Source organism: Zasmidium cellare (assembly GCF_010093935.1).
Source record: "Zasmidium cellare ATCC 36951 unplaced genomic scaffold M409scaffold_3, whole genome shotgun sequence".
Classification (NCBI taxonomy): domain Eukaryota; kingdom Fungi; phylum Ascomycota; class Dothideomycetes; order Mycosphaerellales; family Mycosphaerellaceae; genus Zasmidium; species Zasmidium cellare.
This window is the reverse complement of record NW_022986947.1, coordinates 988,560-1,014,969: the sequence shown is the minus strand read 5'-3', so window position 1 is coordinate 1,014,969 and position 26,410 is coordinate 988,560. Positions and strand designations below refer to the sequence as shown.

At 53.7% G+C, this 26,410-nt stretch overlaps 13 protein-coding genes across 13 annotated transcripts; 6 read left to right on the top strand and 7 right to left on the bottom strand.

Moving 5' to 3' along the window:
- Window positions 1-462: 462 nt before the first annotated feature.
- Window positions 463-1,021, bottom strand: M409DRAFT_17688 (uncharacterized protein; the record flags this gene model as incomplete). The annotated part of the gene is made up of 2 exons (XM_033804168.1): window positions 463-928; window positions 984-1,021. 2 exons carry the CDS (start codon window positions 1,019-1,021, stop codon window positions 463-465), a joined length of 504 nt encoding a protein of 167 aa, XP_033673345.1.
- A 387-nt stretch (window positions 1,022-1,408) lies between these two features.
- M409DRAFT_50151 (uncharacterized protein) lies at window positions 1,409-1,842 on the top strand (the record flags this gene model as incomplete). Its single annotated transcript, XM_033811461.1, has 2 exons — window positions 1,409-1,638; window positions 1,704-1,842. 2 exons carry the CDS (start codon window positions 1,409-1,411, stop codon window positions 1,840-1,842), a joined length of 369 nt encoding a protein of 122 aa, XP_033673344.1.
- A 182-nt stretch (window positions 1,843-2,024) lies between these two features.
- On the bottom strand, window positions 2,025-2,744 carry M409DRAFT_35642 (uncharacterized protein; the record flags this gene model as incomplete). The annotated part of the gene is made up of 1 exon (XM_033810426.1): window positions 2,025-2,744. A coding segment is annotated over one exon (720 nt), but the record flags the coding sequence as incomplete, so codon positions are not given.
- A 551-nt stretch (window positions 2,745-3,295) lies between these two features.
- M409DRAFT_63135 (uncharacterized protein) lies at window positions 3,296-4,341 on the bottom strand (the record flags this gene model as incomplete). Its single annotated transcript, XM_033815457.1, has 3 exons — window positions 3,296-3,697; window positions 3,756-4,010; window positions 4,072-4,341. The coding sequence occupies 3 exons, from the start codon at window positions 4,339-4,341 to the stop codon at window positions 3,296-3,298; spliced, it is 927 nt and encodes a 308-aa protein (XP_033673342.1).
- Window positions 4,342-4,780: 439 nt separating this feature from the next.
- Window positions 4,781-8,578, bottom strand: M409DRAFT_63134 (uncharacterized protein; the record flags this gene model as incomplete). The annotated part of the gene is made up of 5 exons (XM_033815456.1): window positions 4,781-4,834; window positions 4,896-4,997; window positions 5,060-5,811; window positions 5,968-6,130; window positions 6,191-8,578. 5 exons carry the CDS (start codon window positions 8,576-8,578, stop codon window positions 4,781-4,783), a joined length of 3,459 nt encoding a protein of 1,152 aa, XP_033673341.1.
- Window positions 8,579-10,136: 1,558 nt separating this feature from the next.
- Window positions 10,137-11,298, top strand: M409DRAFT_63133 (uncharacterized protein; the record flags this gene model as incomplete). Its single annotated transcript, XM_033815455.1, has 4 exons — window positions 10,137-10,356; window positions 10,425-10,578; window positions 10,636-11,114; window positions 11,177-11,298. The coding sequence occupies 4 exons, from the start codon at window positions 10,137-10,139 to the stop codon at window positions 11,296-11,298; spliced, it is 975 nt and encodes a 324-aa protein (XP_033673340.1).
- A 579-nt stretch (window positions 11,299-11,877) lies between these two features.
- On the bottom strand, window positions 11,878-12,279 carry M409DRAFT_50148 (uncharacterized protein; the record flags this gene model as incomplete). The annotated part of the gene is made up of 1 exon (XM_033811460.1): window positions 11,878-12,279. One exon carries the CDS (start codon window positions 12,277-12,279, stop codon window positions 11,878-11,880), a length of 402 nt encoding a protein of 133 aa, XP_033673339.1.
- A 333-nt stretch (window positions 12,280-12,612) lies between these two features.
- Window positions 12,613-14,145, top strand: M409DRAFT_63132 (uncharacterized protein; the record flags this gene model as incomplete). Its single annotated transcript, XM_033815454.1, has 1 exon — window positions 12,613-14,145. The coding sequence occupies one exon, from the start codon at window positions 12,613-12,615 to the stop codon at window positions 14,143-14,145; it is 1,533 nt and encodes a 510-aa protein (XP_033673338.1).
- A 46-nt stretch (window positions 14,146-14,191) lies between these two features.
- M409DRAFT_63131 (uncharacterized protein) lies at window positions 14,192-16,453 on the bottom strand (the record flags this gene model as incomplete). Its single annotated transcript, XM_033815453.1, has 1 exon — window positions 14,192-16,453. One exon carries the CDS (start codon window positions 16,451-16,453, stop codon window positions 14,192-14,194), a length of 2,262 nt encoding a protein of 753 aa, XP_033673337.1.
- Window positions 16,454-16,970: 517 nt separating this feature from the next.
- M409DRAFT_63129 (uncharacterized protein) lies at window positions 16,971-19,201 on the top strand (the record flags this gene model as incomplete). Its single annotated transcript, XM_033815452.1, has 2 exons — window positions 16,971-18,328; window positions 18,382-19,201. The coding sequence occupies 2 exons, from the start codon at window positions 16,971-16,973 to the stop codon at window positions 19,199-19,201; spliced, it is 2,178 nt and encodes a 725-aa protein (XP_033673336.1).
- A 204-nt stretch (window positions 19,202-19,405) lies between these two features.
- Window positions 19,406-21,499, bottom strand: M409DRAFT_17679 (uncharacterized protein; the record flags this gene model as incomplete). Its single annotated transcript, XM_033804167.1, has 3 exons — window positions 19,406-19,813; window positions 19,865-20,524; window positions 20,573-21,499. The coding sequence occupies 3 exons, from the start codon at window positions 21,497-21,499 to the stop codon at window positions 19,406-19,408; spliced, it is 1,995 nt and encodes a 664-aa protein (XP_033673335.1).
- Window positions 21,500-23,260: 1,761 nt separating this feature from the next.
- Window positions 23,261-24,474, top strand: M409DRAFT_17678 (uncharacterized protein; the record flags this gene model as incomplete). Its single annotated transcript, XM_033804166.1, has 5 exons — window positions 23,261-23,336; window positions 23,388-23,454; window positions 23,589-23,655; window positions 23,712-24,202; window positions 24,255-24,474. 5 exons carry the CDS (start codon window positions 23,261-23,263, stop codon window positions 24,472-24,474), a joined length of 921 nt encoding a protein of 306 aa, XP_033673334.1.
- A 704-nt stretch (window positions 24,475-25,178) lies between these two features.
- On the top strand, window positions 25,179-25,774 carry M409DRAFT_17677 (uncharacterized protein; the record flags this gene model as incomplete). The annotated part of the gene is made up of 2 exons (XM_033804165.1): window positions 25,179-25,391; window positions 25,445-25,774. 2 exons carry the CDS (start codon window positions 25,179-25,181, stop codon window positions 25,772-25,774), a joined length of 543 nt encoding a protein of 180 aa, XP_033673333.1.
- Between the last annotated feature and the right edge of the window lie 636 nt (window positions 25,775-26,410).

The following is a 26,410-nucleotide window of genomic DNA, read 5'->3' as shown; positions in this document are numbered from 1 at the left end:
CCGATGCCCTCATCGTGCCGCTCGAATTGAAACGTATGGCATTGTCAATCATCCCTCAATTTCCAGAGTGACAAAGGTCTGGAGGGTACTCCGGATTGCTCAGACAGCTTACGAGCAACAGAGATCGTTTCACTTTGAGCGGAACAAGGAAACTAGATCTTCAATGCCGCCAAAGTTGTCCGTCATCTGTTCGACGACGATGTTGCTTCCGATATGCCTTGCTGAGTTGCCCGTACGCCAACTACTCAAGTGGAGGAATAATTGGCGGGCTCAGCGAGACCTCGTTTGCCTGGCCATTCTTCGTGGGCGAATGCAAGTGATCTCGCTCCTCGACTGCGCCTTGCTCTAGGAGTTTGCTAGAGCCTGTGAACAAAGCTTCCTTTGCATGGCCGATTATTCTGAGGCCAGCGCCATTCAGAAGTCAACACAGATTCCAGTCGGAGGTTGATCGCATCTGGGCCCTCAGCCAGCGGTACCAGTCATGCCCTGTTCCACACCTTGAGCACCTTCCAAACTCTCCAGTCCCTTCTCATGAATGACATCTGTGTCCAGCTCTTCCATAACTTGTATCACCGTGCCCAGCGAGTCGAAGAACCCATTGACTGCGACTCTAAGCATTCGGTTTGTAGTCGCGCTGTACTCCGTCTTTAGGATCGTCGGTTCCATCTCCGCCTCCACTTCTTTCTGTCCATTCTCCAGGGAGCCTACAGGTCCTGATGTAGACGGCTCCTGTATCGGCTGTGTAGGCGCCGCGTTGACAACCAGCGATGCTTTGAAGGTGTCTCCTTGGACGGCCGTCGCGCTATCGGGTAACGACTTGACGAGAGAGAATGACCTCGTCACCAACTTCGACAGCTCAGGATCGACGGAAAGGGTTTGAGCAGCAGCCTTGGCCAGACGATGGCTTGGGAACGGGACGTAAACTGTTCTTTCAGAGTGTTAGTGACGTAGAGTCATTCGCCATTAGACGGTTGACATCTTACAGCGAGCAAGGAAAGTCGCTGTCCGAGGTTGTAGCCATGACGAACTCTGCGTGCAATCTGCAGCTGTTGTACGTGTAGACGAGCAAAGTGATTCGCAGACCGAGAGCTGCACTGCACGTAAGAGCAACAGCAACAAGAAGCACGTGAAAAAGATGCGAAACCAGGGAAGCAGATAAACTTTCAGTGGCGCCAAAGTGAATCTGCCCCCCGCATCGCGCTAGCGGTCACAATGGCGATCGCAGTTGCCTCAATGACGCTGTCGAGAGTAATGGAATGTCACATGCCGAGAGAGACACGAGGGTTGTTTGGCCGCGGATGACCTTGCCAACTTCTACACTAAGGTATGATCTCTAGCAACAACCTCATCTAACGATTCCAAAGCTTACCAGAATCAAACAATACCGTACAGTCAAACAACGACGAAAATGGCGTCAACTTCACCATCCGAATTCCTCACCTTCTACCGTCGCCTCGCCTCTTCATCAACACTTCGATACAGCACCGTCTCCAGAACGACCGCTCGGCCCTTCAGCTCGTCGATACGCCATTTAGAGAAGCAAAATGATCTAGGAGGTCCTGACCAGAAAAAGAGCCACGCACTGGAGAAGGAACACGAGCCAAACGTGCAAACCGAACAGACGAAGAAGGGCAGAGAGTGAGTGTTTAATACTTTGAGGAGAGGTCTGAGGAGCAGGCTCGCTGATATGTACTGGCTCGTAGGCACCGTGCCAACGATACGGGTGGAGCTGCAACGACTCAGAAAGATCCCAATAATGCGGCGAAGAAGGCGAAGGAGGAGTTCCCTGAAGCTCCAACCACCATCGGGTTCCAGGATGAGCGAGGCGGTAAAGGCCATTAGAGAGAAACTGGCCAAAGGCCCGCATCAGTATGGCGTTCAGAGGAGGCATTCTTGGGCGTATGAGTCTTCGAATGTGGAAAAGGGTTTACTGCAAGAAGTGTTGTAAAAGTATCAGCTGGCTCGAATTCATATACAGAAAATAAACTTTTACCAACCCATCCGCCGAGACTGGCGCAAGAGCGTCAAGTCTTCAGAAATAGAAGCCCATACCACACTTTCGTCCCAATCCATTTCCTCCCCCTTTCTCCCACCGCACCACATCGAATCATCTCTTCACTCATAACAACCTCCCTCACCTCCCCTACAATCTCCATTCCCACACTCTTCGCAGCCTCAACGGTCTCTTCAACGCCATGGATATGACTAGTCCCCCTCATCCGCACGCCTTCGTCATTGTCAAACCCTGCTACCGACTTGACTCCCATTTCAGGATGCATGTTGGTGACGAGGCCGAATTCACCCGGTTTGAGGAGCTTGCTCACGCATGTCCAATATGTCGACATGGGGATATGTTCGAGAACTAAAGTTGAGACTAGGCCGTCGAAGGAGCCGAGCGCTTCTTGGGGTAGCTTGTCGGGCTGAAGGAAATCGACTTGCTGGAACTTGGGTGATGGAGTGGTCATGCCGCTTTGCTTGCTCATCGATTCGTGTTTCGCTCGTGCTCCATCCAGCATTGCTTCACTGCCATCCCATGCCTCAATCGTGGGTGTTCGTTTCCAGTCTTGCAGCAGGAGCTTGGAAGTCGTGCGTCCCGTTCCACAGCCGAAGTCGAGAAGCTTGGGGCCGATATCTGCACGTAAAGATTGTTCAATATTTCGAGCGAGCTGCGGTATCAATTCCTTCGTCTGGATATCATCCACGGCCTGCAGAAAGTTCCCATCTGTGTCGTAGGTTGTGCTAAATTGACACGTCAGTTGTCGCTTCGCTCGAGAGCAAGATCAACGCACGCCCATTGTGTGTATAGCTCCGATGTTGTCAATTCTTTCGTTACTCGAGCAGGCGTAGTTTCAGGACGTTGATTCTCTTTTCCTGATGACCCAGACGTGGCTGTTTCTGTCGAAGAGAATGATCGTTGGATGTCCACAAGGGATGCGTCGAAGGAGTGTTGGAGAGAAGGCGTAGTCATCCTTTCAAATAGAGTATCTCTGCTCCCAATGCTTCTGTCTTTGTTTGTTTTGCGACTCGAGCTTCAATCCAATGCCGGGTAGGGACCTACGACAATATCAGTAAAAGTGCATCAAGGTGGTACAACCTTAATCTCCGCTTCAGTGAGTCATGCCATGCAACTCCGACGGCTCTGCGCCCGGTACCACGAAATCTTTGATAAGAGCAAAACAGAGAAAGGCGCTACAGTAGGACGTATAACGTGAGAGGAAACTTCGTCGATTGAGCTGCCGGGTATTCTTCGACCAGCTAACAGGATGCCACTACGCGCCTCGCTATGCAACAATCCCTAATAGTACAGTTCGGTGACTCGATTCCGGTGGTCCACAAGATTCTCGTGCTTCGACAGTAACTCTTGCAATGGATTGTGCTTCCAGCCGAAAGCCTCGTCCAAAATCAGACCCGCGTAGGCAAAAACGCTGGCGTCGAACAAGCCTGGATACTTTTGGCCGAAGAACCATTGATCCTGTCCCAGTGAATCCGCTAGTGTTTGAAAAGCTTCTTCGGCGTCGTTCAATAAGTCCAAAGCCGATAGGACATTGCTGCCTGCTGATTTCTCGAGCTCTAATGCAGCGGCTGAGCGGAGTTGGTGTGCGATGGCCTTTTGTACCAATGGTTGAGAGGAGCATGGGGCGATATAGAGTCTTTTAACTAGCGGTGAGTTTCGTGGCTCCAGATAAAGCTGGTAGAGCTATGTTGTTCCGTCAGTCATCCACATCCACGTTCGCTGCAGGTTCTCTCGTTCTTACCCAAGCTTTCCGTATCCGATTGTCCAGCAACGATGCATACGCCTCATATCTGATGTCCGCAGACTCTTCCACGCTATTGACCGTCTTTTGCGAAACAAGCCACTTCTTTAGCTTATTACTTGGAATCGGGTCGAGAGCATTGATTGTTTCAGGAGTGGAGACGGCAGGTTGGAGGAAAGGTAGCATCCCGCTGGGCGAGGCATGGTTGGATGATGGCACCGTTCGAAATGGGATATCGAAGAATCTCAGATACGTCTTTGGGCACAATCAGCATCTGCTCTATGTTGAGTATACGTTGGATTTGCTCTTAACGGACCTGCCACTTCAGACAACCAGGATTGAAGCTTGGACGGCCATCAATCGCATCTTTCTCATTCGTAAAGACATGAAGAACATGCTGATTTCTCGTCTTCGGTGCTCTTTCTGGCAGCTCGTTCGCATCGTAGGTCACGAGAGGGAATTGGTCGAAGATGCGCTTTAAGGGAGCTGGCAACGCGAAGATGCTGCGCCCAGGTGTCGTAGCTCTTGATGGCGCATTGTCGGCGGGCTGTTTGCTCGTATCACGGCGCTTGTCATCGTCGGGCATTGCTCTCCATCGCGTGCGTTCGAAGAGCAGCGAACTTTTGAAAGCGAGACCAAGTGCTCGTTTGGAGTACGAGAGAAACGCGGAATTCGGCCGCGAAGTTTGCCTCAGGACTTCACCTCCTCGTATACGTGTAGTCGGTCGGGAGAAACACGATGAACAAGGTCTATGAATAATTTGGACAGCATTCATCAATCTGTGGGCCTCGTTGGGAACCACAAGAGTTGCCGTCTGTAGCTGGGCGAGAAGTCTTTGCCATTCTCGAGTCCAAACCTAACAACACAACTCCATGAAACCCCCGACCCACACAGACTTTTTTGTGAGCCTTTCGGCCTGGTCGTCTCTCTACAGCACCTTTTCTGTATGTACCACGCCCATGCTAGGAGCCCCCATCATATGCAACATGCTTCACTCCATCTAATGCTTTCGTATCGTCGTCGTCTCATGCAATCGCGTTGGCGCCAGTGCTTGGGACAAGGCTGCCTTCAATTTTCCTCTTCAATGGTATGTAAGTCATTTGTTGAAAACGTGCCGAGCAAGGCAGGAGTTGAGCTTACCTTTGCTTCGGTTTTCTCCTCATCGGTCGGATTTGTCTTTTGGAAATCCGCCTTGTGTGGAGAGTGACCTGCCGTACGTCCAATAGACATACCGACGCGGACCTGCAAGTCATGTGAATACCACAATTCTGTCACGCAAGGGAAGGATACTTCTCGTGGCTTACCAGCGTCTCCAGAGCGCCATTACTGTTCGCGACCAAATCTTCGTCGAACTTCATGACGCCTGGTTCGAACAAGACCAAGAGTGTTGAACCTCCAAACTTGAAATATCCAAGTTCTTCTGCTCTCTTGACCTTCTCGCCTTTCTTACGTGTAATGACAGTAGAGCCGACCATCATGGCGCCCACACAGATGACCATGACTCGTCCGTGGCACTCGGAGTCGATTGGTACGCACACGCGGATGTTTTCGCCATACACGTCGAGTGCCGAACGAATGGCCATCGGGTTAACTGTGTAATACTCACCCTCGATCAACTTCGGCTCGCCCATGACGCCATCCACTGGGATGTGGAAGCGATGATAATCCTGAGGCGCCAGGCGGAAGATGCCAAGCGCACCATTCTGGAACTTCTTCGCGTCCTGTGGGTAGGCGTCGCCAAGCAGACGTGCAATGCTGAACTCGCGGCCTTTGACCCAGATGCGCTGGGCATCTTCGAGACGGTTGAACACGACCGAGCGGCAATCGGCGGGACTCACGATAACATTCGGGTCGTTAGGCGCGGAGCAAGGTCGAGCGTCCGGCTTCAACTCGCGGTAGAAGAACTCGTTGAAAGTCTTGAATTTGTCGGTCGGTAGCAGAACCTCATCCATATCCAGTTGATGGAAGTTGATGAAGCCCGGGATTTGTGATGCGGAGGCAGGGTCGTCAAACTTGCGCCCCTGTTTAAGCGACAGGGAGCGAAGCAACTTGCGAGCTACATGTCGTCAGCAATTCCATTTCGTCATATGAAAGCGGTTGACGACGGAGGGATGAAGTGAGAGGGGCAGTCTCGACCTGAGTATATAACTCTCGGACGAGGCTGAGAGTCGACTAATCCGTGTCAGTATGCTTGGGAGGAAGCATTGCATACCCCTTTTCTTTTCCATTTCCCTACTTTTGAGGCCTTTGTAGAGCAGACGAATGCCCAGTCGAACATAGACACTCATCCGCTCTTCGTTGATCATGCCTGTGCGTCGGTCTTGAACAAGGATGTTGGCACTGTTGGCACCAAGCTTGTAACCGCCGTAGGATACCTGCAAAACGATCCCATTAGCATGTTGCATTGATTCAAGAGACACCGTCTTTTCACCGACCTTCGTGAGAACCTTGGAGTACCACTTTCGTTGGGCTTGGGAACTGGTGACAAAGCCAGCCATGACGAGATTGTTGACGGCTCGCCAGTCGCTACTTGCACATGTTGCGATGTGCGTGATGATATCAGCATCAGTCGTCCTACGACCTCTCACCAGCCTGGGCTGGTGGCAGATGGGACACTCATGAATCTCGACAACATGCTCCTCTTTCGCGTCCGGATCTTCGTTCAATTCTTGGTCCACGTCCATGTCAAAGGCACCTTCATCTCCGGTCAAGAGGTCACCTTGTTCTCCAGCTTCGCCGAGGTCACTGACTTCCAGAGCCGGTATGTTGCTGTTCAGTTGGACGTTGGGTGACGGTGTAGTGCTCTGTAGGTATGGAGTCCCAGCTGCGGGGCTTTGGCTTGGGGAACTGTTGGGAACAGATGATAAATCGGCGGTCGAGGTGGAGGGATTGTCGCTACCACGGACGAGCTTCGCGAGTGGATTTGTCGAGTGATGATATTGAGTCTTCATCAGTTGCTCTTCCAGACAAATGACTGCCTGGTCCATAGTCAAGATATCCTCTCCATTGACATCCCTCCAGCGTTTGAAGAACCCTTCAATAGTACTGTTGTGAAGTGTACTACCAAGAGTATCGAGCATAGTGACGAGCTCGATCTTGTCAATCTTTCCACTGTCGTCGGCATCATACTGGCGTAAAAGCACCCGCCAGAACTGTTGACGTAACGCTCTGTAAGGAAGGTACTTGGCGCGAAGGTACAAGACCGGATTATGCTTGTCCTCCCATCGTTGTTTGTTCTTCAACTCTAGCGGTACTTCGAACGAGTTCATGCCCGCTTCATCTGCTGGGTTCAGCGGATCATGCTCCTCGAGGCCGCTGATGCTGTTCGTGCTCGGCATGCTAGTAGGAGCAGGTCGCGTACGATCAAACAGGGTGGTCTCTGACAAGCCCTGCACCATCTGAGGTCGTGGGGACGCTTGCAAGTTGTTGTTGCTTGTCGATTGGGTCAGTTTCGTGAGATTGGAGGCTGAATTGCTCTTGCTGAGCTTGCCCAAGTTGTTCTGGCTGGAAGTCCTCGATAACGGGTTTCTGAATCGCTTTTTCCTGGGCTCGCCGTCATGAGTTACGTTGTCTGGGTCGGGTAGTCTGTAAAGGCCAGTCTCAGGGTCGGCTTCTGGAGCAAGCGCAGTGATCTTCTCGAGGGACAAATTCGCTGTACCGACGAAGTCGTTGCCCGAGAACTTGTCCCTGTCCACGACCGCGAAGTAGAGGCTAAAGTTTGTTTCGTGCTTTTGAACTTGGAAGACCAGCTTCTCATCGTATACGGGGTTCAAGTTGTGGTTCACAACTCGAGTACGATACGTCTTCCGGCCAAGAGAAGTCACGACAAAAGGATCCATATCAAATGTGGTCTTGGTCATATTCTTCTCTGGCGGCAGATCCGTGATTTTCTTCACCTCCAGAAACAGCACTCCAGCAACGTCTGACGTGCCACCGAACTCGTATGCCCTCAACTTCGTCTTGCGCTTTAGACGCCTGAGCTTGCGGCGGCGTCTGTGTCTCTGCTTCTCTTCTGGAGTTCCAGCAGGTGTCCGTGTCCCATCATCAGTCTCGTCGGATGGCTCTTTCTCATCATCCTCTTCCACGTCGTCTAGTTCACCACTGCCTATTCTCCTCAGCATTTCCTCATCTTCATCGTCGTCATCGTCCTCGCCAGGTTCGGAGACGATACCGGTGAACTTCTGCATAACTTGAGCGGCAGTCGCTGCGGGGTTGAGCGGATCGGTGAGGGTGAATTGAAGCAAGACTTCACCAGACACATTGGTATCCTTCTTCTTGCGTCGGCCACTGCGCCTGCTCTCCAGCTTGACCCACTTTGGTTCTGGTGTTGTGTTTCCATTTGCAAAGACGTCTTCCAGCACCACATCAAACTCCCCCATGTAGTCCTTCTTGAAGCGGTCCTTGTCCCAGCAAACGGCTTCCAGCAAGGCGGAATCGGGGGAGACGATTGGGAATTCGAACGTCTGGTTCCATTCTGGGCTCAGAGTGCGGTTGACCACGCTGGTTGCTTGTTTGGCGTCGCCCAAAGTGAGGACTAAGAATGGATCAGAGGTGCCTGATTTGTCCTTGGGTGCCAGATTGCGGCCCTTGAGCACCTTCACAGTCAAAGCGAGGCCCATGCCCTTGTGGTCACCGCGCAGCTCGCCGGGCGACCTCGATGCGGTGGACATGGTACTGATGTTGTTGCTGCTCGTTGTTCGTCTGGGACTTTCGGGGCGGCTCTGGGGGCCGGAGCTGGGTGACGAAGGGCCAGATTTGGAGAGGTCGCTGCTTTTCACTCTCGTCAGGGACAGGTGGTGCGGGAAGTGAGGGCGAGGCCCCATTATAGTGAATGCTTGTTGGGTCTTGGCCGCCTCAGCCTCGTGTGTGACGTCGGGTTCGTTTGTCCTTCAATCGATCCCCAAACAACGCCGTCGACGAATGAGCTGAGGCGAGGCCGCCAAGCTGCCAGGCACAAGACACCGCTGCGAGACGCGTATGGAAGCGAATGCGCAGAACAGCAAAGGGAGGTTGTCTCGAGGCCAAGGAATCACAAGGCCGGCGAGCACGGAAAGGAAGAGGCGTCGGTTTGTGCTGGAGAGGGAGGGGCAACGCAGCAGCAGCAGCGAGTCAATGGCTGAAAGAAGCCGCCAAACGAGTCGTGTTCGCAGCCACGACAAACCAGCCTCACCTCATAGACTGAACAAACTGCACATGCTCGTTCGGCGGCTTCTGTGGCCTTTGTAAATACCGCACACCAGCTGGGAGCGATCACCGCCGCGCTGGGAGCAGGGTTGTGGCCATCAACTCAACTCCCACCTGCTGCTTGTCTTCAGGCACCGCGGACGCTTCTCGCCTGCCCGCCCGATCTCTTGCAGCGCATTGTGCAGTGGTCCGGTGGGGCTCTGTCACGCACACGAAGCCTCCCACTCTCGCCAACAGAATCCCATCCAGCAAAAGGTTACTGTTGCATAAAACGATTGGCCATGTGTACGCCTTCATCCGACTCTCCTGCTGACCGCCCGCAGTGAAGAATACGCCTCTCATCTGCAGATTCGACCCCTATCCGTGCTGGATTGATATCACGAGATTGAAACTGCTGTGAGACACGATCTTGACAGCAGGGCATCTCTGTCAAATAAGATGCTACCATGAGACCTCGTTGACAACACGGCGTCCAACTTTGCTGCTCAAGAATAAGTACAATACTTTCCCTTCTCCCGGCAAGAAGCAGTCTTCGGCCAGCCAAAGACCACCGTGGATCCAGGCAGCCTTCGATAGGTTCATTCTCGACAGTAGATGGCGGACCGTCCAGTCCTCATGATAACAATGTCATCCGATCGTTCAGCTCGGAGTGATGGTTTCGAGACGCCAGACAGAGACAGCCAGGCCTTTACGAACATGTTCTCCATCAGTGTTTCGTTGAAAGTCGAAAAGACCAACTGCCGCGAATTTCCAAATGGCCCCCAAATCCAGTCCGCGGACAAAGGCGGTAAGCAGGCTAAGTACCGAAAGGGGAGCATTTAGCTACGATTCCCTCTCCGCTGCTCAGCCAATGCGTATGTAAGGGTTGAATAAGGAAAGTACTACTTCTCTTCCATTCTCTATCCTTCAAAAGGTTTCTCTCTTCTCTCTTGCGAACGTATAAATATCGATCATTCGACTCTCATGAAGCTGCTTCTCTCAATTTTTGTGAGCATAGCAGCAATCGGTATCGCCATCTACCAGCAAGAAGTCATCTCCGGATTTATGCGCGGAACTGTGCTACGAAACACGACGATCAACAACCTGACCAAAAATCTGAACCTGGGAAAACGAGTGCTTGGACGAAGCCCATTCCAGAATAGTCCAGCTGATAGCCTGACGAAAACCTCGACTTCGAATACCAAGAACATCACCACAATGGCCAACAACACGAACTTCGTTGGACTGCCTGTCATTCCCCCGAACGATCCAAGTCTTAATGCGAAAGATCCAAAGCCAAGGAGTATCCGTCAACTTTTTGAGGCTAGGGAGCAAGCAGAGGGCGCGGGAGCTACAGTTCGCAGAACCATCGGTACACCGAAACTGAGGAACTTCACGCCGTTCTTGATGATGGACAACTTCGATGTTGCGATTGGAGGTACGTACAGAGCGTTCTCATGATTTGCGGAAATCATTGGATGAAGACTGACACCGTCCTGTTCACAGCGGGTTTCCCAGACCACCCACACAGGGGCCAAGAGACAATCACGTACTTATTGAAGGGAGGTGTCGATCACGAAGACTTCGCTGGAAACAAAGGCACTCTCTACAGTGGCGACCTGCAATTCATGACTGCAGGCCGTGGGATTGTGCATGCAGAGTAAGTCCTGGAGCCCCTATCTCGAAACGTCTTCGCGGATACTGACCAGTTCAACAGAATGCCTCACGACAACGGCGACGGAAGCTCTAACAACGGAATACAACTTTGGGTCGACCTGCCTAAAGACCTCAAATCGTGCGAACCCAGATACCGCGACCTCCGAGCGAACGAAATCCCCATCGCCAAAACCGACGACGGCCTCGTCACAGTCAAAGTCATCTCCGGCCAAAGCCTCGGCGTAGACAGTCTCCAAGAACTCGCCTACACCCCAGTCTGGTTCCTCGACGTGGAGATCAAGCCAGGTGGTAAGCTCGTGCAGCCTCTGCCAGCCGGCTGGAACTCGTTCGCATATACCCTGGAGGGCACGACGACGTGGGACACCGGTGCTACATCTCAGGAGGTGCCTAAGTATCACAACACAGTGTTTGAGCAGAAGGGCGATCAAGTCATTGCCTCGGTGCCGGCGGATGCGAAGGAAAACGCGAGGTTCGTTCTTGTGGCGGGTATGCCGCTTGATCAGCCGATTGTTCAGTATGGTGAGTGTCCCCCAGCACCTTTTGATGTTATCGCGGGCAGCGACTGACATTTTGGAAAATAGGTCCATTCGTTTTGACGGACCCGAGTCAAGTGAGGCAGGCCATGATGGACTATAGCACCTACTCGAATGGATTCGAGAGGGCAAATGGATGGGAGAGTGAGATTGGAAAAACAATGGCTTAGGCATATGCTGAATAAAGCCGTCCTTGACGCCTGAACATGTGAAATTGCAATTGAGCGAGGCGCTGGTGTATGTAGCTTTAGGATCTTCTCAATAGAACGAGTTTACGGCATCGATCCCCCTCATTTCCTGCCAGGCCATGCCATTCTCTCCATCATTCAAGCCTCTACCTCCTGCCAGGTCGTGGGACGCTGCCTAGAATGGCAGTAAGGCTCGGCGCGCCCCTCGAATTCCCTCTGAACCCTGGGCATCACTCTCCAGTCGCCTCGCCGGCACAGCTCCCAACTTGCAGGCGAACTAGAATCTGTGGGGTATGCCAATGCTAGTGTGATGTCGTCTTCGAGGCTGTCTCTGGAGAGGGCTGCGCCGGGCTTTCTCCTTTCCGATCTATGAGACCAGTGATATGCTATCGCTATAGTAGCGATCTGACATCTTTGACCCATGAGCTGAACACAGTGGTATCTTTTCTTTGGTCCTTGCATCTCTCTGGGATATTTTCCAGTCCAGATTGGCGTCTTCGGTCTTTGCGCGTAGACGAGCTTCCTGGTATGTGGGTGTTGAGTTGCTTGTCACCATTCCCTTCAAGGTGTTTCTCCGCCTTCATTGTGTAGTCGAGATCGCTTCGCATTCAACGGCTGGACGATGACCTCTGAGGGCTTCGGTCGTTCTTCGTTCTTGAAGCCCATGATCTGTCCAACAATGCCTCCCGGTCTAGGAACTGGACATTCCCTCTTTGGCTTGCCATTGACCATCGAACCATCGTCGGACACTTCGATCTCTTGTGTATCTTCGTTGCCGTTCGCGACCTCCTTCCGCTTCCTTCGATACCTCTTCCCATCCGCAGTCTCAAAGCTGTGCGCGAATTGCCGTCTGTCGGCCGGGCATGGCAGTAAATGTGGTGCTCCCACGACAAGAAACGAGATGGCCAGTGTTGCAGTAAAGAGGGTGCTCGTCGATCGTGACCGAGGGTGAAGGTGATGCATGGCGGCGACTGTGCTGCTGGAGCAGGTAGGGGTGTTGCTGGACGGACAAAGTCTTCGATGCAATGAAGCCGCAGGAGACATTTCCATCCAATCCCGTCGCTCCTTCTTCGAAGCTTACCGTGCAGCATTTTGACATCTGCACCACGACTTTTGATCCCCCGCCTCGCCGCAGCGCAGCGACATTCACTTTCTCTCTGAAGTTCGAAGTCACGAAAGCTTCCAGACGATTTCACCACACCACACCACTACAACAACAGCGACTGCTCGACGGACCGACGATATCGCGGAAACAACGCCATCACTCCGACCTTCTCGAAGAGTCGCATCGCCGATATGGCTGAGGTCGCCCACGCGACACCTCTGCCGATAGGCGCATCTGAAACTCCAGCAGAAACAGCAGAGCGAGCAGCACAGGAAGTGAAGCGATCAGCGAAGAGAACGCGCGAAGTCTTCGCAGCAGACTTTGCACAGCCTGCGGCTCTGCTCAAGCCTCCACAACCAGCAGTCGCACCCCAAGACCCGTCGCCTTACGAACGAGCACAGAAAGCCAGTGTCGCAGCACGGATACGAAGCGAATATGCAGATGTCAAGGAGTTGCCTGCTGCGCTAGCACAGAAACAGGCCAATGCGGCGGCAGGACTAGCAGCGAGGAGGAAGAAGCCCAAGACGGAGGAGCAGGCGAGTGACCCACAGATGGCCAAGATGATTGAGGATGCGTCCACGTCGAGGCAACAACAAGCGCAGACCAACGGCACATCCATGGCACTCACGAGGATAAAAGGCTCAGCTGCTGAGAAACTCCCGCCAAATGCCAACGGCCCTACACCGCAGCGAAACACACACTCTACGAGCTTGGTTCGGAGAGATACTGTAAGACAGCAAAAGCCAGAATGGCATCCGCCTTGGAAGCTTTTTCGTGTCATTTCTGGGCATTTGGGTTGGGTGCGTTCACTTGCGATGGAGCCTGGGAACGAGTGGTTTGCATCAGGTGCTGGAGACCGAACTATCAAGATCTGGGATCTGGCAACCGGCACTCTCAAACTCACTCTCACAGGTCACATCTCTTCTGTACGAGGACTTGCCGTCAGCCCTCGACATCCATACCTTTTCAGCTGCGGTGAGGATAAGATGGTCAAGTGCTGGGATCTTGAAACAAACAAGGTCATTCGACACTACCATGGCCACTTGTCAGGCGTTTACACTTTGAGCTTGCATCCAACCCTGGATGTGCTGTGTACCGGAGGACGAGACGGTGTGGTGCGAGTCTGGGACATGCGAACCCGATCGAATATTCATGTGTTGTCAGGACACAAGCAGACTGTCTCCAGCATCGTCACCCAAGCTACAGATCCACAGGTCATCTCCAGCAGTCTGGATAGCACCGTACGCATGTACGATCTCGCTGCGGGCAAGACCATGGGCGTACTCACTCATCACAAGAAGGGCGTGCGGTCTCTCGTGACGCATCCCACGGAGTACACCTTCGCATCGGCTTCACCAGGACAGATCAAGCAATGGCTTTGCCCTAAGGGAGAGTTCATGATGAACTTTGAAGGCCACAACAGCGTCATCAACTCGCTCGCCGTTAACGAAGAGAACGTGCTGTTCAGTGGTGGTGACAACGGCAGCGTAGCATTCTGGGACTGGAAGACTGGCCACAGATTTCAGTACGAGGACAGCGTCGCGCAGCCAGGTTCTCTAGATGCGGAAGCTGGCATCATGACCAGCACCTTCGATATGACTGGTCTGCGATTGATCACAGGAGAGGCGGATAAGACGATCAAGGTGTGGAAGCAGGATGAGAATGCCACGGAGGAGACACATCCTCTCGACTGGCGGCCTACGCTAGGCAGACAGAAATTTTGAAAAGCTTTGTCCAGTAGATACCCAAGATGCAATTCGAGGTTGTTCTTCAACTACCGAATCCTAGTCCTCGACTTTCCTCATCTTCTCGTAGCGCTCCTCGAATATCCTCCTCGACCACGCCGAGCCTTACTCGTCCGACCCGATCTCCATGTCGGCTTTCCACTCCAATGATACCTGCTTCAGAAAGCTCCATTGCCACTGCCCCGAGGCCGAGCACTCTCGCCGCCTTATCGATCTCTTTCTTTGCAGCAGGTCGACCACGCTTTGACGGCGTGCTGATTACTCCCACTCCCAGCTCTTCCTCCGGCTGCTGCTCAAGCGTCGGGCCAGGCGTTAAAAGGTATGTATCGACGTTCTTGTTCTGCGCCATGATACCAATTCGACGAGCCTCATCCACGACGTCGGCTAAGGTCGATTCAGTGATTCCAGTCCGGCGTAGTCGAGAGAGCAAAGCCGCGAGGAAGATCTTGCTTGCTAGAGGCAGTGAGCGGAGATGGGCTGCTAGTGGAGTCGAAGTGGCTTCGTTGATTGCGCGTTTGATCGTCCCAATCGTGACGATGCCAGCCTTCGAAGCGAGAGTGGACGTCTTTCCTGGAGTCTTGCTAGGAGTTCCAGGAGCCAGGTTTTCTTTACCTGGATCTTGCTGTGATGACTCCTGCTCCGCGATTTCCACGGCTCGTCGACAGATGTCTAGTGCACGTCGTGCGTCTCCTGAGACCGCGGCGACTTTTCGACTTGCAAACTGTACAGCGTCTGGTTCCACGATGACTTTGCCCACGCCTTCTAGTCGGCTTTGAATGATGGTCATCAGCTGGGTGTGACTGTAGCCTGGGAATGTTATCCGCGTCAAGCCCAGTCGACTTGAGATCTTGTTGGACAAAGTCCGTTCTGGTAAGTCCATGGTGTTGGCGACTGCTAGCACGATCAAACGCGAGTGTCGAAGTTGCGGCCAATTGAAGAAGTTGTACATGACTCCTTGATTCCTCGTTACCAGTTGATCCAGCTCGTCCATCAGCACAACACAGGGTACTCGTCTGGGACTGGGTGTGGTAAACTCCCGCTCCAGCAGTTCCAAAGCATGCGCAGAGCTGACTCTGTCGCCCTTCAGTGCTTCCCACAACAAGCTGTACGATTGGTGAGGATCCGTGACTTTCATCCCGTTGATCTCCACGAAGTAAAAGTCGTCCAGCTGCTCTTCAGCCACGGCCGTCTGGAGGTTGGCTACAACCTCGCGCACCGTGGCCGTCTTTCCAGTGCCAGGGGTCCCAGATATGTAAATGCAAGCTCCCGTCCCTGCGGTGATTGCAGCTTCCAAATGTGAGTGCACAGTGTCGAACTCGTTCTCTCGGCAAGGCAAAGCGTGCGGTACAGCGGAGACATGCAGAGTAGACCGCGCGATTTGATACGGCGAGGACTGCATCTGCGAAGGGGATAGCATTCTTGTCCCGAGAGGCGTGAACTCCAATGGCTTCTTGGTGATGATCTTGCGTCCACTCGGGGTAGTGAACTTCCTCGGCGTGAGCTGCTTTGCTTTCGAGGGCGTCGGTGTTGCAGAATTGAGCTTCCTCCTCTTCTTCGGTGTCTCAGGCTCGTCGAACTCATCGTCGTCCATGACAAAGTCATCCAGATCTTTCGTTTTGGTTGCAGCTCTCCTGCGTCTCGTCTTCACCGTCTGCGATTCCAGCAGCTCTACCAAGTTGTCCATATCCTCCCGACCTTTGTACACATCTTCCCACTTGAACTCTTCTGTGTACGTAGCGGTCCTGGTGTTGACACCGCGTCTGCACACGAATGTCTTGCCATGTCCTTTGGATGACCTCGGAACCTTACCGCTGGGATACGAGCGATCAAACTCCTCTTTGGAGAGGACATTTGCCTTGCCGTTGATCGTGGCGAGTGCATTCTGGTCGAAGTTCGATGTAAGATATAGCTCGTTCTCGAGGAAGTCTGTTCGCTTCTTCTTGCTCCTGATCTCTTTCTCCGACGAGAGCCACAGCATACTCGCTTGTTTCTCAATGATTGTGTCTCCATCTTCGTCCTCGTTTTCTCCCTCTAGAAATTCGTAGAGGATGGCGACCCATGCTTCATTGCTCGCCGGCGCTTTTAACAACACTGTATCGCCCAAGTAGCACTCGAACGTCCCCATGCGAGCGCCGCAAATCTTCGTCGACTTTTTGTCCTCGTAGATCCATTCCCACGGCAGATCCTCGAGTCCCAGCTCATCGTCAGAGTCTTCGCGTACGACTCCACCTCCGGACAGGTAGTGCCTGGCTTTTTCAATCTTCGTTCGGAGTCGTTTGGGAGGCATCGTGGTGGTTTGAAGAGTCGAGGGTGAGTTTGACTCGGGCGTTGAGGTCGACGCGAAACGCGTCGCGAGACGCGCTGACCCGTGATCAATTTAGGGCTCAATGCGGGATCCCGGCGCTGATCGTGCCCTGCTCTTCACTTCACCTCCTCGCCTACTCTTTCACTTTGAGTTCCTGCTTCACCATCAAGCGCGTGTGTTATTGGTAGAACATTCGACACACGGCGACTGTAGCCATCGTGAATGAGTGAGGAAGTGGCAATAATGTTCAAGTTAAGTGATAGTCTTTATTCTCTGGAAACACGAATCGACAGCACCCCCAACTTGTTGGTGACTGTCCTGGTTCCTGTAGTGATTCGAGGGAAGGCGCTGGATCACTTTCGCACCTTCCACAAGTCGCTGTGCTTGCCGCTTTCTGAATTGCTTTTCTTAGCGTCCTTCTTGTCCGCGCACAATCTTGAGAACAACACACTCCCATCAACCTCAACTTCTTCCCGCGCACTCCACGCCTGCGAGAACCATGGACGACTACGAGCTGGAGAGAGCGCGGGCATGGGATGATTCCATCCCGGACCCGCCTGATGCAGAAGCACAAAACAAGTTCGAGTGGCAAGATGTCGACAACTCGAAGAAGAAGAAGCGCGGGAAGCAACCAGTGCGACCTGTGCAGCGCGCTCCGAACACGCCGCAACCAACCGATCAACCCCCTCGCACCTCTCGACCAGCACCTCCCGCCCCAGTTCCATGGTCCGGAGGCGACACTAATCGTCCTCGTTGGCCACAACGAGCTCCTCCTCGGGCCACCACGAGATGGCGGCAACAACCCAAAGCGCAACCTGTCCTAAGACAGCGACAGCGACTTCAACCAAGGCCTCTCATAGACCACGCTGAAAGCGAGGCCACCTTGCTGTGGCGTGACCGTAAGCCACCAGCTTGCACGGTCCGCATCCCAGACTACATTGTCTACTCGGATCGCCTCCACAACCCAACGCCGACTTATGAGAAGCTGGCGGCCGAGGTTGGCACTTTCATCTACAGCGAAGATTTTGGTAGCGGCAATGCTACTCTCGAGTTCAAGATCTGGGGCGACCCATCCAAAGCAGCTGAGGCTAAACGTGCGGTCATGACCTGGATCGACATCAATGTCAAGGATCAGAAAGCTCCAGGGTCATCGAAGTTTCCCAGAGTCGTCTCACTTACTCCAAAATTGAGAGAGAGGGCAGAGAGGAACTGGGCGAGGAGTTTGAAGCGCAATACTTTCCGGCAAGCTCCCCCCTCGAACATGCCGTTCGAATGCATTGGCAGCTTTCATTGGCCCATTGACGAGTTCCGTCCGGAGGAGACGTTCGGTATAAGCCTCGAGGCCTTGGACCCTATTAGAATGGATGCCAGTTGTTACGTCACCTTCGACCGCGATCGACGTGCCTTTCAGGTCTATGGCAAGGTCTCAGACGTACAGTCAGCCCTTTCCCGTCTCCGAAAGACCTTCTTCCAATTTTGTGCTAGACAGATCAGCCCTGTTCGTACATATCTCCACCACAGCTCTGCGGAAACCTTTACCCATGTTTACCTGGAGGACTTTCACCTGGCCAATAGCGAGACGCCGAAGAAGTCTCCCCGTGGTGAGGGGTGTCTCAAGGATGAGAAGAAATTGGACTCCGCTCAGGTCCAAGCCAAGCTCAATATCTCGCGCCTGCGTCTGACAATGTCAAACGCGCTCCATCATCTTCACTACCTACGAGCCCATCTGCAGCTGCGTCTTCGATTGGGGATGTTCTATCTGGAAAGCTACCAAGAGCCGCACGGTGGAATGTACGCGATGAGTGAGTATGAAAACATGACGAGTGCGTCACAATTCAGAGGCACCACCAGTGAAGAGTAAGTACATCAGCATCAAGTGAAAGCTACAGAGCTAACGATTATACTTCCAGGCTCGGTGGCCGCTACATCGAAGGCAGGCTCCTCAAATTGGTCCAGAGTTGGAGCGCCATGATCTCTCCGCAAGAGGCTATGGTCGAAGATCTGTCTGAAGTGAGGCCCAGCTACTCCGTCGAATTTGTCTTCGATGAAGAGAGTAAAGGAGACATCAATCTGTCGATGGTCTGGAAGGAGTCGGATCTCGACGAGAGTGGCAAGTTGCAGTTCACGGAGCCGACCAAGCAGTGGACACGTCTCGATCGATTCGACGGTGGCGTGAACAAACTCATCGACACAAGCCTGACGGACCTGAGCAGCGGTCTGGCCTGGCAATTCGACCTAACATCCGTTGGCCCCGAGGACGAATCGAAGATATCTGTGGAATACCGCTCGTTCCCGGACAGAGTCAGACTGGACCCTAGCGGTGTCTTGCTGCCCCTGTCCCAAAAGGCCTTCGTGAGATACAACCCGTTCGCCAGACTGAAGTCCGTTCGGCAAATCGTTAGATACCACTACATGATCATCGGCACCGACTACACACTGCAAATCTCCAACATCCAGGACCGCACCATCAACTCGGACAAGACGGAGACGGTGCTCGAGCCACGCTGGAGCCTCGAGGTCTTCCGCGTGGAGTGGGACACGATGTTTGGGAAGAACCACAGTCTAGGCATCGGTACCAAGGCGGACTGGGACGATGATATCGAGGAGTGGTTCCAGAAGGATTGGGGTTCGGAGAATGATGGGTTCCAGAGTTTGATGGAGAAGTTGCAGGAGATTGAGAAGAGGGTGAGGGATGCGGCTGCTGAGGAGGATGAGGGATCGATGGACTGAGATGGCTTTGAAGGCATGAACATGAGCTGTGGGCGACGTGGTATGCTGTTGGTTGCTCGCTCTGGCGAGAAGTCACCCCCCTGTATTGCGCATTGAAAGGAGCGGCTTTGCTCGTTGATAGCGCAGGGCAGCACGGTCACAGATGAGAAAGAAATGACACAAGAGATGGATTTTCTACTTCATCCATACCGGTTCAGATAAAGTCTACCTGTACCAATTGCTTTGCAAGCCAGTCCTGATGGTTGTAGCATTCGGGGCCTGAGGTACCCTCGCATCATTCAAGTTGCTCCCACCTCGATGCCATGTCATGCTTGATCCGTTGACCCTCGTCACGCCACCAGTACCGTTACTGCGAGGCCCAGTGGGCTGGTTTGTCCTTGGACTGTTGTCCGGTTGATCATTGTTCGACGACCGAGCCCACGCCGACGCAGCAAGAGATTGAGCCGGCGTCTGGATACCCAGTCCAACCCCCGTATTCCTCTCAATCAAAGGATTCGACGGACGATTCTCGTTCGCGAAAACACCACCACCACGGTTCGGAGGATTCATAGCCCTGGGTGCCGTGGGTGCGTGCGTGGCCGGAGCCTTGCCGTTATGACCCTTCCCATCGTTCTACAACGGGAGGTGCAATTCAGAGGCCAGCACGAGGCGGAGGTCGTATACGCCTGTTGCTTCGACGCGTAACTTGGGGTTGTTTCGGGCGGCGGGGGCGAGGTCCATGATGATGAAGCGGGTGGCCACCAGTCCTGCGTTGCCGTAAATTTGGATGAATTTGCTGACGAAAGTCGGTTGCAGCATCCACTCGAGCATCGTGAGGTGGTCCTTCTTCAGGTCTTCGCGTGGGACGTTGACTATACGTGCCACGGTTTCCCAGAAGATGCGGTTGGGGGCGGGATTGACTCTGCCTGTTGGGAACTGTCGGAGCGTGATCGCTGCGAATCCAGCCGCGAGTGCGCCGAAGTTCTTGACGTGTTTTGGTAGACTGCGTAGTGGCACTCCGAAGAGGCGAGGACAGTTGCGGTGATAGGGTGCCCACATGATGTCAATGAGTGGCCGGCCATCGATCAGGTATTTGGGGTTGGAGAAGACCAAGGCCACCGCAATGCCCAAAGCGTCCGCGGCGTCGCCTTTCTCGGTGGACAATGATCCAACTTCTGCGTCCATCTGCCGGATTATGAACTTGCAGAAGATGTGAAGCATGTAGACCAGGATCACGGGTCCCTCGATGGGCTGAACCGGTGTCGGATTGTACATGAACTGCGTGATGTCCGTCGTCTGTTTGATTGCCAAAGACTGGTCAATATGGTACATGACATTTTGGATCTGTCAATAAGTCAGCAAAACCCGGAGCTAATCAGTATCATCGCGTACCTTGTCCTTGTTCCCCTTCTTGTTGATTCTGTTGATCTGACCAATGTTCTTTCTGATTTCACCCTCCACATTCTCCACCGATATCTTGAACTGCTGGTTGGCCTTCATTGCTGTCTGTATATTCGTGCGAAGGACTTTGAGGCGCTGGTGGATCGCCAGATACTCTTCGTGGACTCTCTGGCGCTCGTCGACGTTTGAGCTGACAGAGCTGGCTGCCGGCTGGGCTGGTGTTCCGTTGACAGTTGTTGATCCAGGCTGGGCTCGAGACTGCTGAGGTTGTTGGGCTTGTTGGGACTGCTGAGGTTGCTGAGACTGTCCTTGCTGCTGCTGGGCCTGAGCTGCTTGCTCGGCGGATGCCTTATCCTTTGCCTCCTTTTCAGCCGCAGCCTTTTCTCTCTCAGCCTTCAGTCGCGCCTCCTCAGCGTCTTTCTTCTTTTGCTCGGCAGCTTTGCGCGCAGCCTCTTCCTCTTGCTGGCGCTTCAATGCCGCCTGGCGTTCTTCTTCTTTCTTCCGCTCAGCCTCTTTCCGCTTTTCCTCCTCTTCAGCAATCTTTCTTTGCGTTTCTTCAAGCTTGCGCCTCTCCTCTTCGAGCTTGCGGTGTTCTTCCTGTTGCTGGCGAAGTCGCTTCTGCTGTTGTTCCAGCTGGATTCGCTCCACACACTCTCGTGCGCTTTTTTGCACCAGCTCATGCTTCTCCAGCGCCCTGTCCAACCCTTCGAGGTGCTTCTGCTTCTGTTCGCGCGCTCGCTCGTCCAACAGTTTCTGATACGACTTCTCGGTGTCGATGTGCAGGCGACTCATCTCCTCGCAGTATCCATCGATCTCATGCGTGCTGTGGCTATGCGTGCGCGAGCGATGGAGGCCATTGATGCGGTTGCGGACCGGACTCGACCTGGAGTGGTCCGAACGTCGGAATGGTGAACTCATGACGGAGCGAGTGTTGCGAGTATCGGTAGAATCCCTTTGTAATGGTCCTGTCCGAGAGGCTATCGAGGTTGCTGCCAGAATGAACAAGAGTCAGCGCACCGAGACCATCTGTCGCTTGCGATGCTGTTCATTCTCGCACTCCGGCAGGTCGTGTCAGTGGCGAGCATGTGACGAGCATGTGCTGTGTCAATCAACAACATCAAGAAGCGAGCGAAGAGTGGCTTTTCTGAACGCGCTCACGCGCCTAAGCTTAGCGTCTCGGCCCGAACCTTACTTTGGAATCATCACGTGTCAGATCTTGCAGTCTCTTCTGCTTCTTCTGCTCGTCACAATATTGCATTTGTATCGTAACTCGCCTGTGATGTGCAGTGTCCTGCTGATACATCTGAGAACGAATTCTATGACTGCCGCCGATGAGAAACTTGTCAGCGAGCATCACTGGACCAGCTCACATCGGATCGAACATTGCAAGATCATCTAACAACGAGGAGGCAGAGTTCAATGTTGTTTGACATGGCGGAGATACTCGCTTGGCCTGCTTCAACATATCCTCCAGGGGAAGATAAATGGCCATCTACCCTCAGTGTTTGGAATGTCCCATAGTGGAACCGCCATGTCTCCGACTTTTCACAACCGACTGCGCTGCTAATTGTAGATGGCTTGGAAGTAATGGGGCCACTTTGACCGGGACCAGGAGGGTACCGCACATGCAACGTGGTACGGATAATAGGATAATTGCAATGCTCTTCCGTGCCCTCTTCACAGGGAGCCAATCGCTAACCCGAAATGCCTACGGAGTTCGTATGTGCGGCCGTGGTGGCTGGAAGAGCAGACATTGGAGTGACGAACAGCTGCTTCGTCTGCTGAGGTCTGGTGATGGACTGCAGCAACCAGCGCCGCTTGGCGCGCCTTTCCGCGGGCGGTTGCCAGGTTAGGCGCCCGTGGGAGCGCGGTTTAATGCAGCAAAACCGGCGGATGCTCAAACGATGTTGGCGAAGCGTGCATGACGTCGGAATTCGCTCATAGAACTGGAAACGAGCTGCTAACCCAGGACGTGTTTCGAGCGAACTGCTGTGAAGTCGCGACGTGGGACGGCGTGGAAAGGCCGTGCTGTGCTGCAACACCTCAGATCTTGAACGAGCGTCGTTGTACCTGTGTACCCATCCGCATATCGCTTGTCTACAGGCATGGCAGGAAATGAGCCTCGCGAAGGAGGGCCTGCTCGTGCAAGGTTCTGGTGTGGGGAAAGCTCTAGGAAGGTAGTTCGTGAAAACAGCGGGACCGGCGTTGATCGTGGCTGGAGACGCCAGCAAGATCTCTTGGGAGCCGCGCGATCTGGCAGATGCATTTCTTGTCACAATCAGACCACCACCCCATCGCCGTGTGCGGCAGGGCCGTGGACTGCTGCTCCAGAGAGTGTTTGCCGTGAGAGATAGAGTAGATGGAGCAAAAGCCATCCCGCCGGAGCGTCGTCCTGCCAGGCGTTTTGGCCGCCATCGCGGTGCCCAGGTGCTTTTGATGGATGCATGACGTGCCGCAAGTCTAAACCAGCACCTGCCACACCGATGCTATGAGTGGGCAGCGTGGTGATGTGGTTCGAGCTCGAAGCTGTGACCCAAACCCAGACGCCCCGCTTTGCCTGCCTTTACAATAGGCTTCTTTCTCCTCTCTTCTACATCACCACCACCCGTGAACCTCTTTCTCCTTCATCCTGTTCACAATACCTCGACACACACTGAACAACCCCCTCAATCAGCAGCCATGATCGTCGACCCCGTTGCGGCGTTTAAGACGCACCCGACCGTGCCATTGTCATCGCCCACCAGCGTTGCTCCAGGTAGGCATCGATGACGACAATCATCACCGAGCAAATACTAACAGCTCACAGTGCCAACCGTCGTTCCAAGCCTGCCTGAGTACCAAGATGCCACCGACACTGGCGAGCGCACCCTTTGGTGAGTCTCACAGCCTTCAGAAACAACCCATCGTCGAGAGCCTCACCTCGTCAACAAACACGCCGACTTGGGAAGACTACTGCAAAGATGGGGATACACTGGCTACATGAACAGCTAGCTAACGGCATACTCAGGGTCGTCTTCGTTGTCATGGTCGTTGCATCGATCGTCTTCACCGGCCTCTCATGGAACGTCCCAGTTGTAAGCTCTTCCGTGCGTCCCGTTCAGTTCAGGCAACAAGGCTCACATACTCGCAGTCCAAGCGCCTCTACCACATCATCACCACCTTGATTACCATCATTGCCGCCCTGTCTTACTTTGCCATGGCCAGTGGCCACGGTATCGGCTACCACCACGTCGTGATCCGTGACTCCCACAAGCATGTCCCAGACACCGAGCACGACCTCTACCGCCAGGTCTACTGGGCCCGTTACGTGGACTGGACTTTGACCACTCCTCTTCTGCTCCTCGACCTGACCCTCCTTGCTGGCGTTAACGGCGGCAACATCCTCATTACCATCATTGCCGACATCGTCATGGTCCTCACCGGCCTCTTCGCTGCTTTCGGCACTGAGGGCACTCCACAGAAGTGGGGCTGGTACGCCATTGCTTGCATTGCCTACCTCGTCATTGTCTGGCAGCTCGTCTACCACGGCCGCGCCGCTGCTGTGGCCAAGGGCGGCAAGGTTGGCAACTTCTTTGCTGCCATTGGAGGTTTCACCCTCATCATCTGGACGATCTACCCAATGTAAGTTTTCAAGACGAAATGTATGACAAGAAGAGACCTAACGACATCATAGCATCTGGGGTATTGCTGATGGCAGCCGCCACATGAACGTTGACGAGGAGATCATTGCCTACGCTGTGCTCGACATCCTCGCCAAGCCAATCTTCGGTGCCTGGCTCCTGTTCACCCATGTGAGCATGCCAGAGACCAACGTTGACCTCGGTGGCTTCTGGTCCCACGGCATCACCGGCGAGGGCCAGATCCGCGTTGGTGACGACGACGAGGGTGCTTAAATGCCTTCACCTCACCACCAACCTCCACGGCACTGCCATGAGGACACGACAATCAACCTTTGACCACATCGATCTGGATTCACAGAAGCGAAAGCCACGCAGGCTCGAGACTGCGGCGAATGGGGAGTTGGAGCTGGTTGACACGAGTGCATATCTTAATGAAAAACGCGATGTCTCTACGTGAGCACGAATCGGAATAGCAGACATCAAACTGAATAACCTTCTGGCGAAAGTCAAGCCATGTTGCTGACGAGCATCCAATGGCATTGTATATTAGGGGCGTAGTTAATGCATAATCGAGCGTTCGGGTTATCGAACTACGCTATGTCTTCGTCTCACGTCACTTACCCAGCTCCGTGTGCTTCGCCTCGACTCGCCATCAGCTGAACATCAGCACAGGTCATGTGTGCCATGTTCTCCGCTTCTTGTCGTGTCGATCCTGCAACTGAGCGCATGCATCCGGCTGCCGCGCCAACGTGAGTGATGAGGGGCAGCCGCAGCTTTCACCAAGCTTCGAGGAATGCCATGCACATGCCGCAGGGATGCAGCTTCACCATTGGTTGCGGAAGTGAGCGACAACAGACACAGGAGGCCAGTGTGAAACGTCACATTGAAACGACCAAGGCTTGCCATCCTCACACCTTGTTCCGCCGGCTCTGCTGCGCAACAAGTCAATCAGTTACCAGAAAAGCACCTCATTCACGATGGCAGACCAGCAGCAAGATGAAGCAGGCGTGGATGCCACATCGCCGAACCCACTCCAACGCCGCAACAGTCTCGAGAAGCACTTGCAGACTCGACCGGATGAGCAGGACCTCAAGAACAGGCACATTCTGCTGGATACCACCGCAGCGCCGGCGTTGCAGGCAAAGCAAGCAGAGTTAGAGAGGCAGCGGATCACGGATAATCTCAAGAAGGTGCAGTTCAGCAGTAATGCTCTCCATCACTAGTGTACTAACCATGCGATCAGGGCCTGGCCAACCGTCCTGAAAAGTCAGCACTTGTGGAGAAGAATGTCCTGCCAGACTCCAATGCTGCGCCTGCTCTCCAAGAGAAACAGAAAGACCTCGAGAGAAATATGCGAGCGGATACCCTCGACAAAGCACTGCAGCATCGGCCAGAGCGTGAGGCTCTAATCGACAAGAACATCTTGCCTGATTCGACTGCTGCACCAGCATTGCAAGAGAAGCAGAAGGAGCTGGAGAAGCATATGAGGGCAGACAGTCTGGACAAGGCGCTACAGAGTCGTCCTGACAGAGAGAAACTGGTGGACGAGGGGATCCTGAAGGACGGCGAGTGAGTGAGTGGACGTCGTTCATCCAGTCGGCCCGTGGCAGAAGTACAATCAATGGTAAGCTAGCAGAATTCGTTGCTGTCGTCGACGCCTAGTTCTTGAACTTTGGCTAATGTCTGTCCCTTGCCAAGAGCTTGAGAAAGAAGGGCGACATTCTGCGAGCACAAAAGGAGAAATGCATCCCCAGTGTGGCGTTTTCGGTACAGGGTGGTCGGTTTCATGGTGGTGGCAGAGGGGGTTCACGTTGCAGTGAGAGGTGGATATTTCTCGTTTAAAGTTGAAATGGTCCACCAGGAGAATACGTGTCGTGTGCCAGGCCATTTGTCAAACTGCAGTCGCCGCCACCGGGCTCCGGGGGTGGTTTGCCATCTCGTAGGAGAAGACAAGAACAGCGAACTGTCCTTTAAATGAGGATATGTAGTGAGTCTAACAAAGTAGCGAAAATTTCCCCAATGAACAGACACGAGGACCAGTTCACGTGACACAGTGCAAGACCATGTGCTCGCGTAGAACCGTTGCGACGACGTTAAGCCCAGCAGCGTTAGAAGCATCGTCGTAAATAGCACAAGCCATGTAATGAGCGTGATCGCCGGCGTCACGGCGGTTCCAGAATTGCGTGCTGCTGCTGCTGCTGTTACAGGC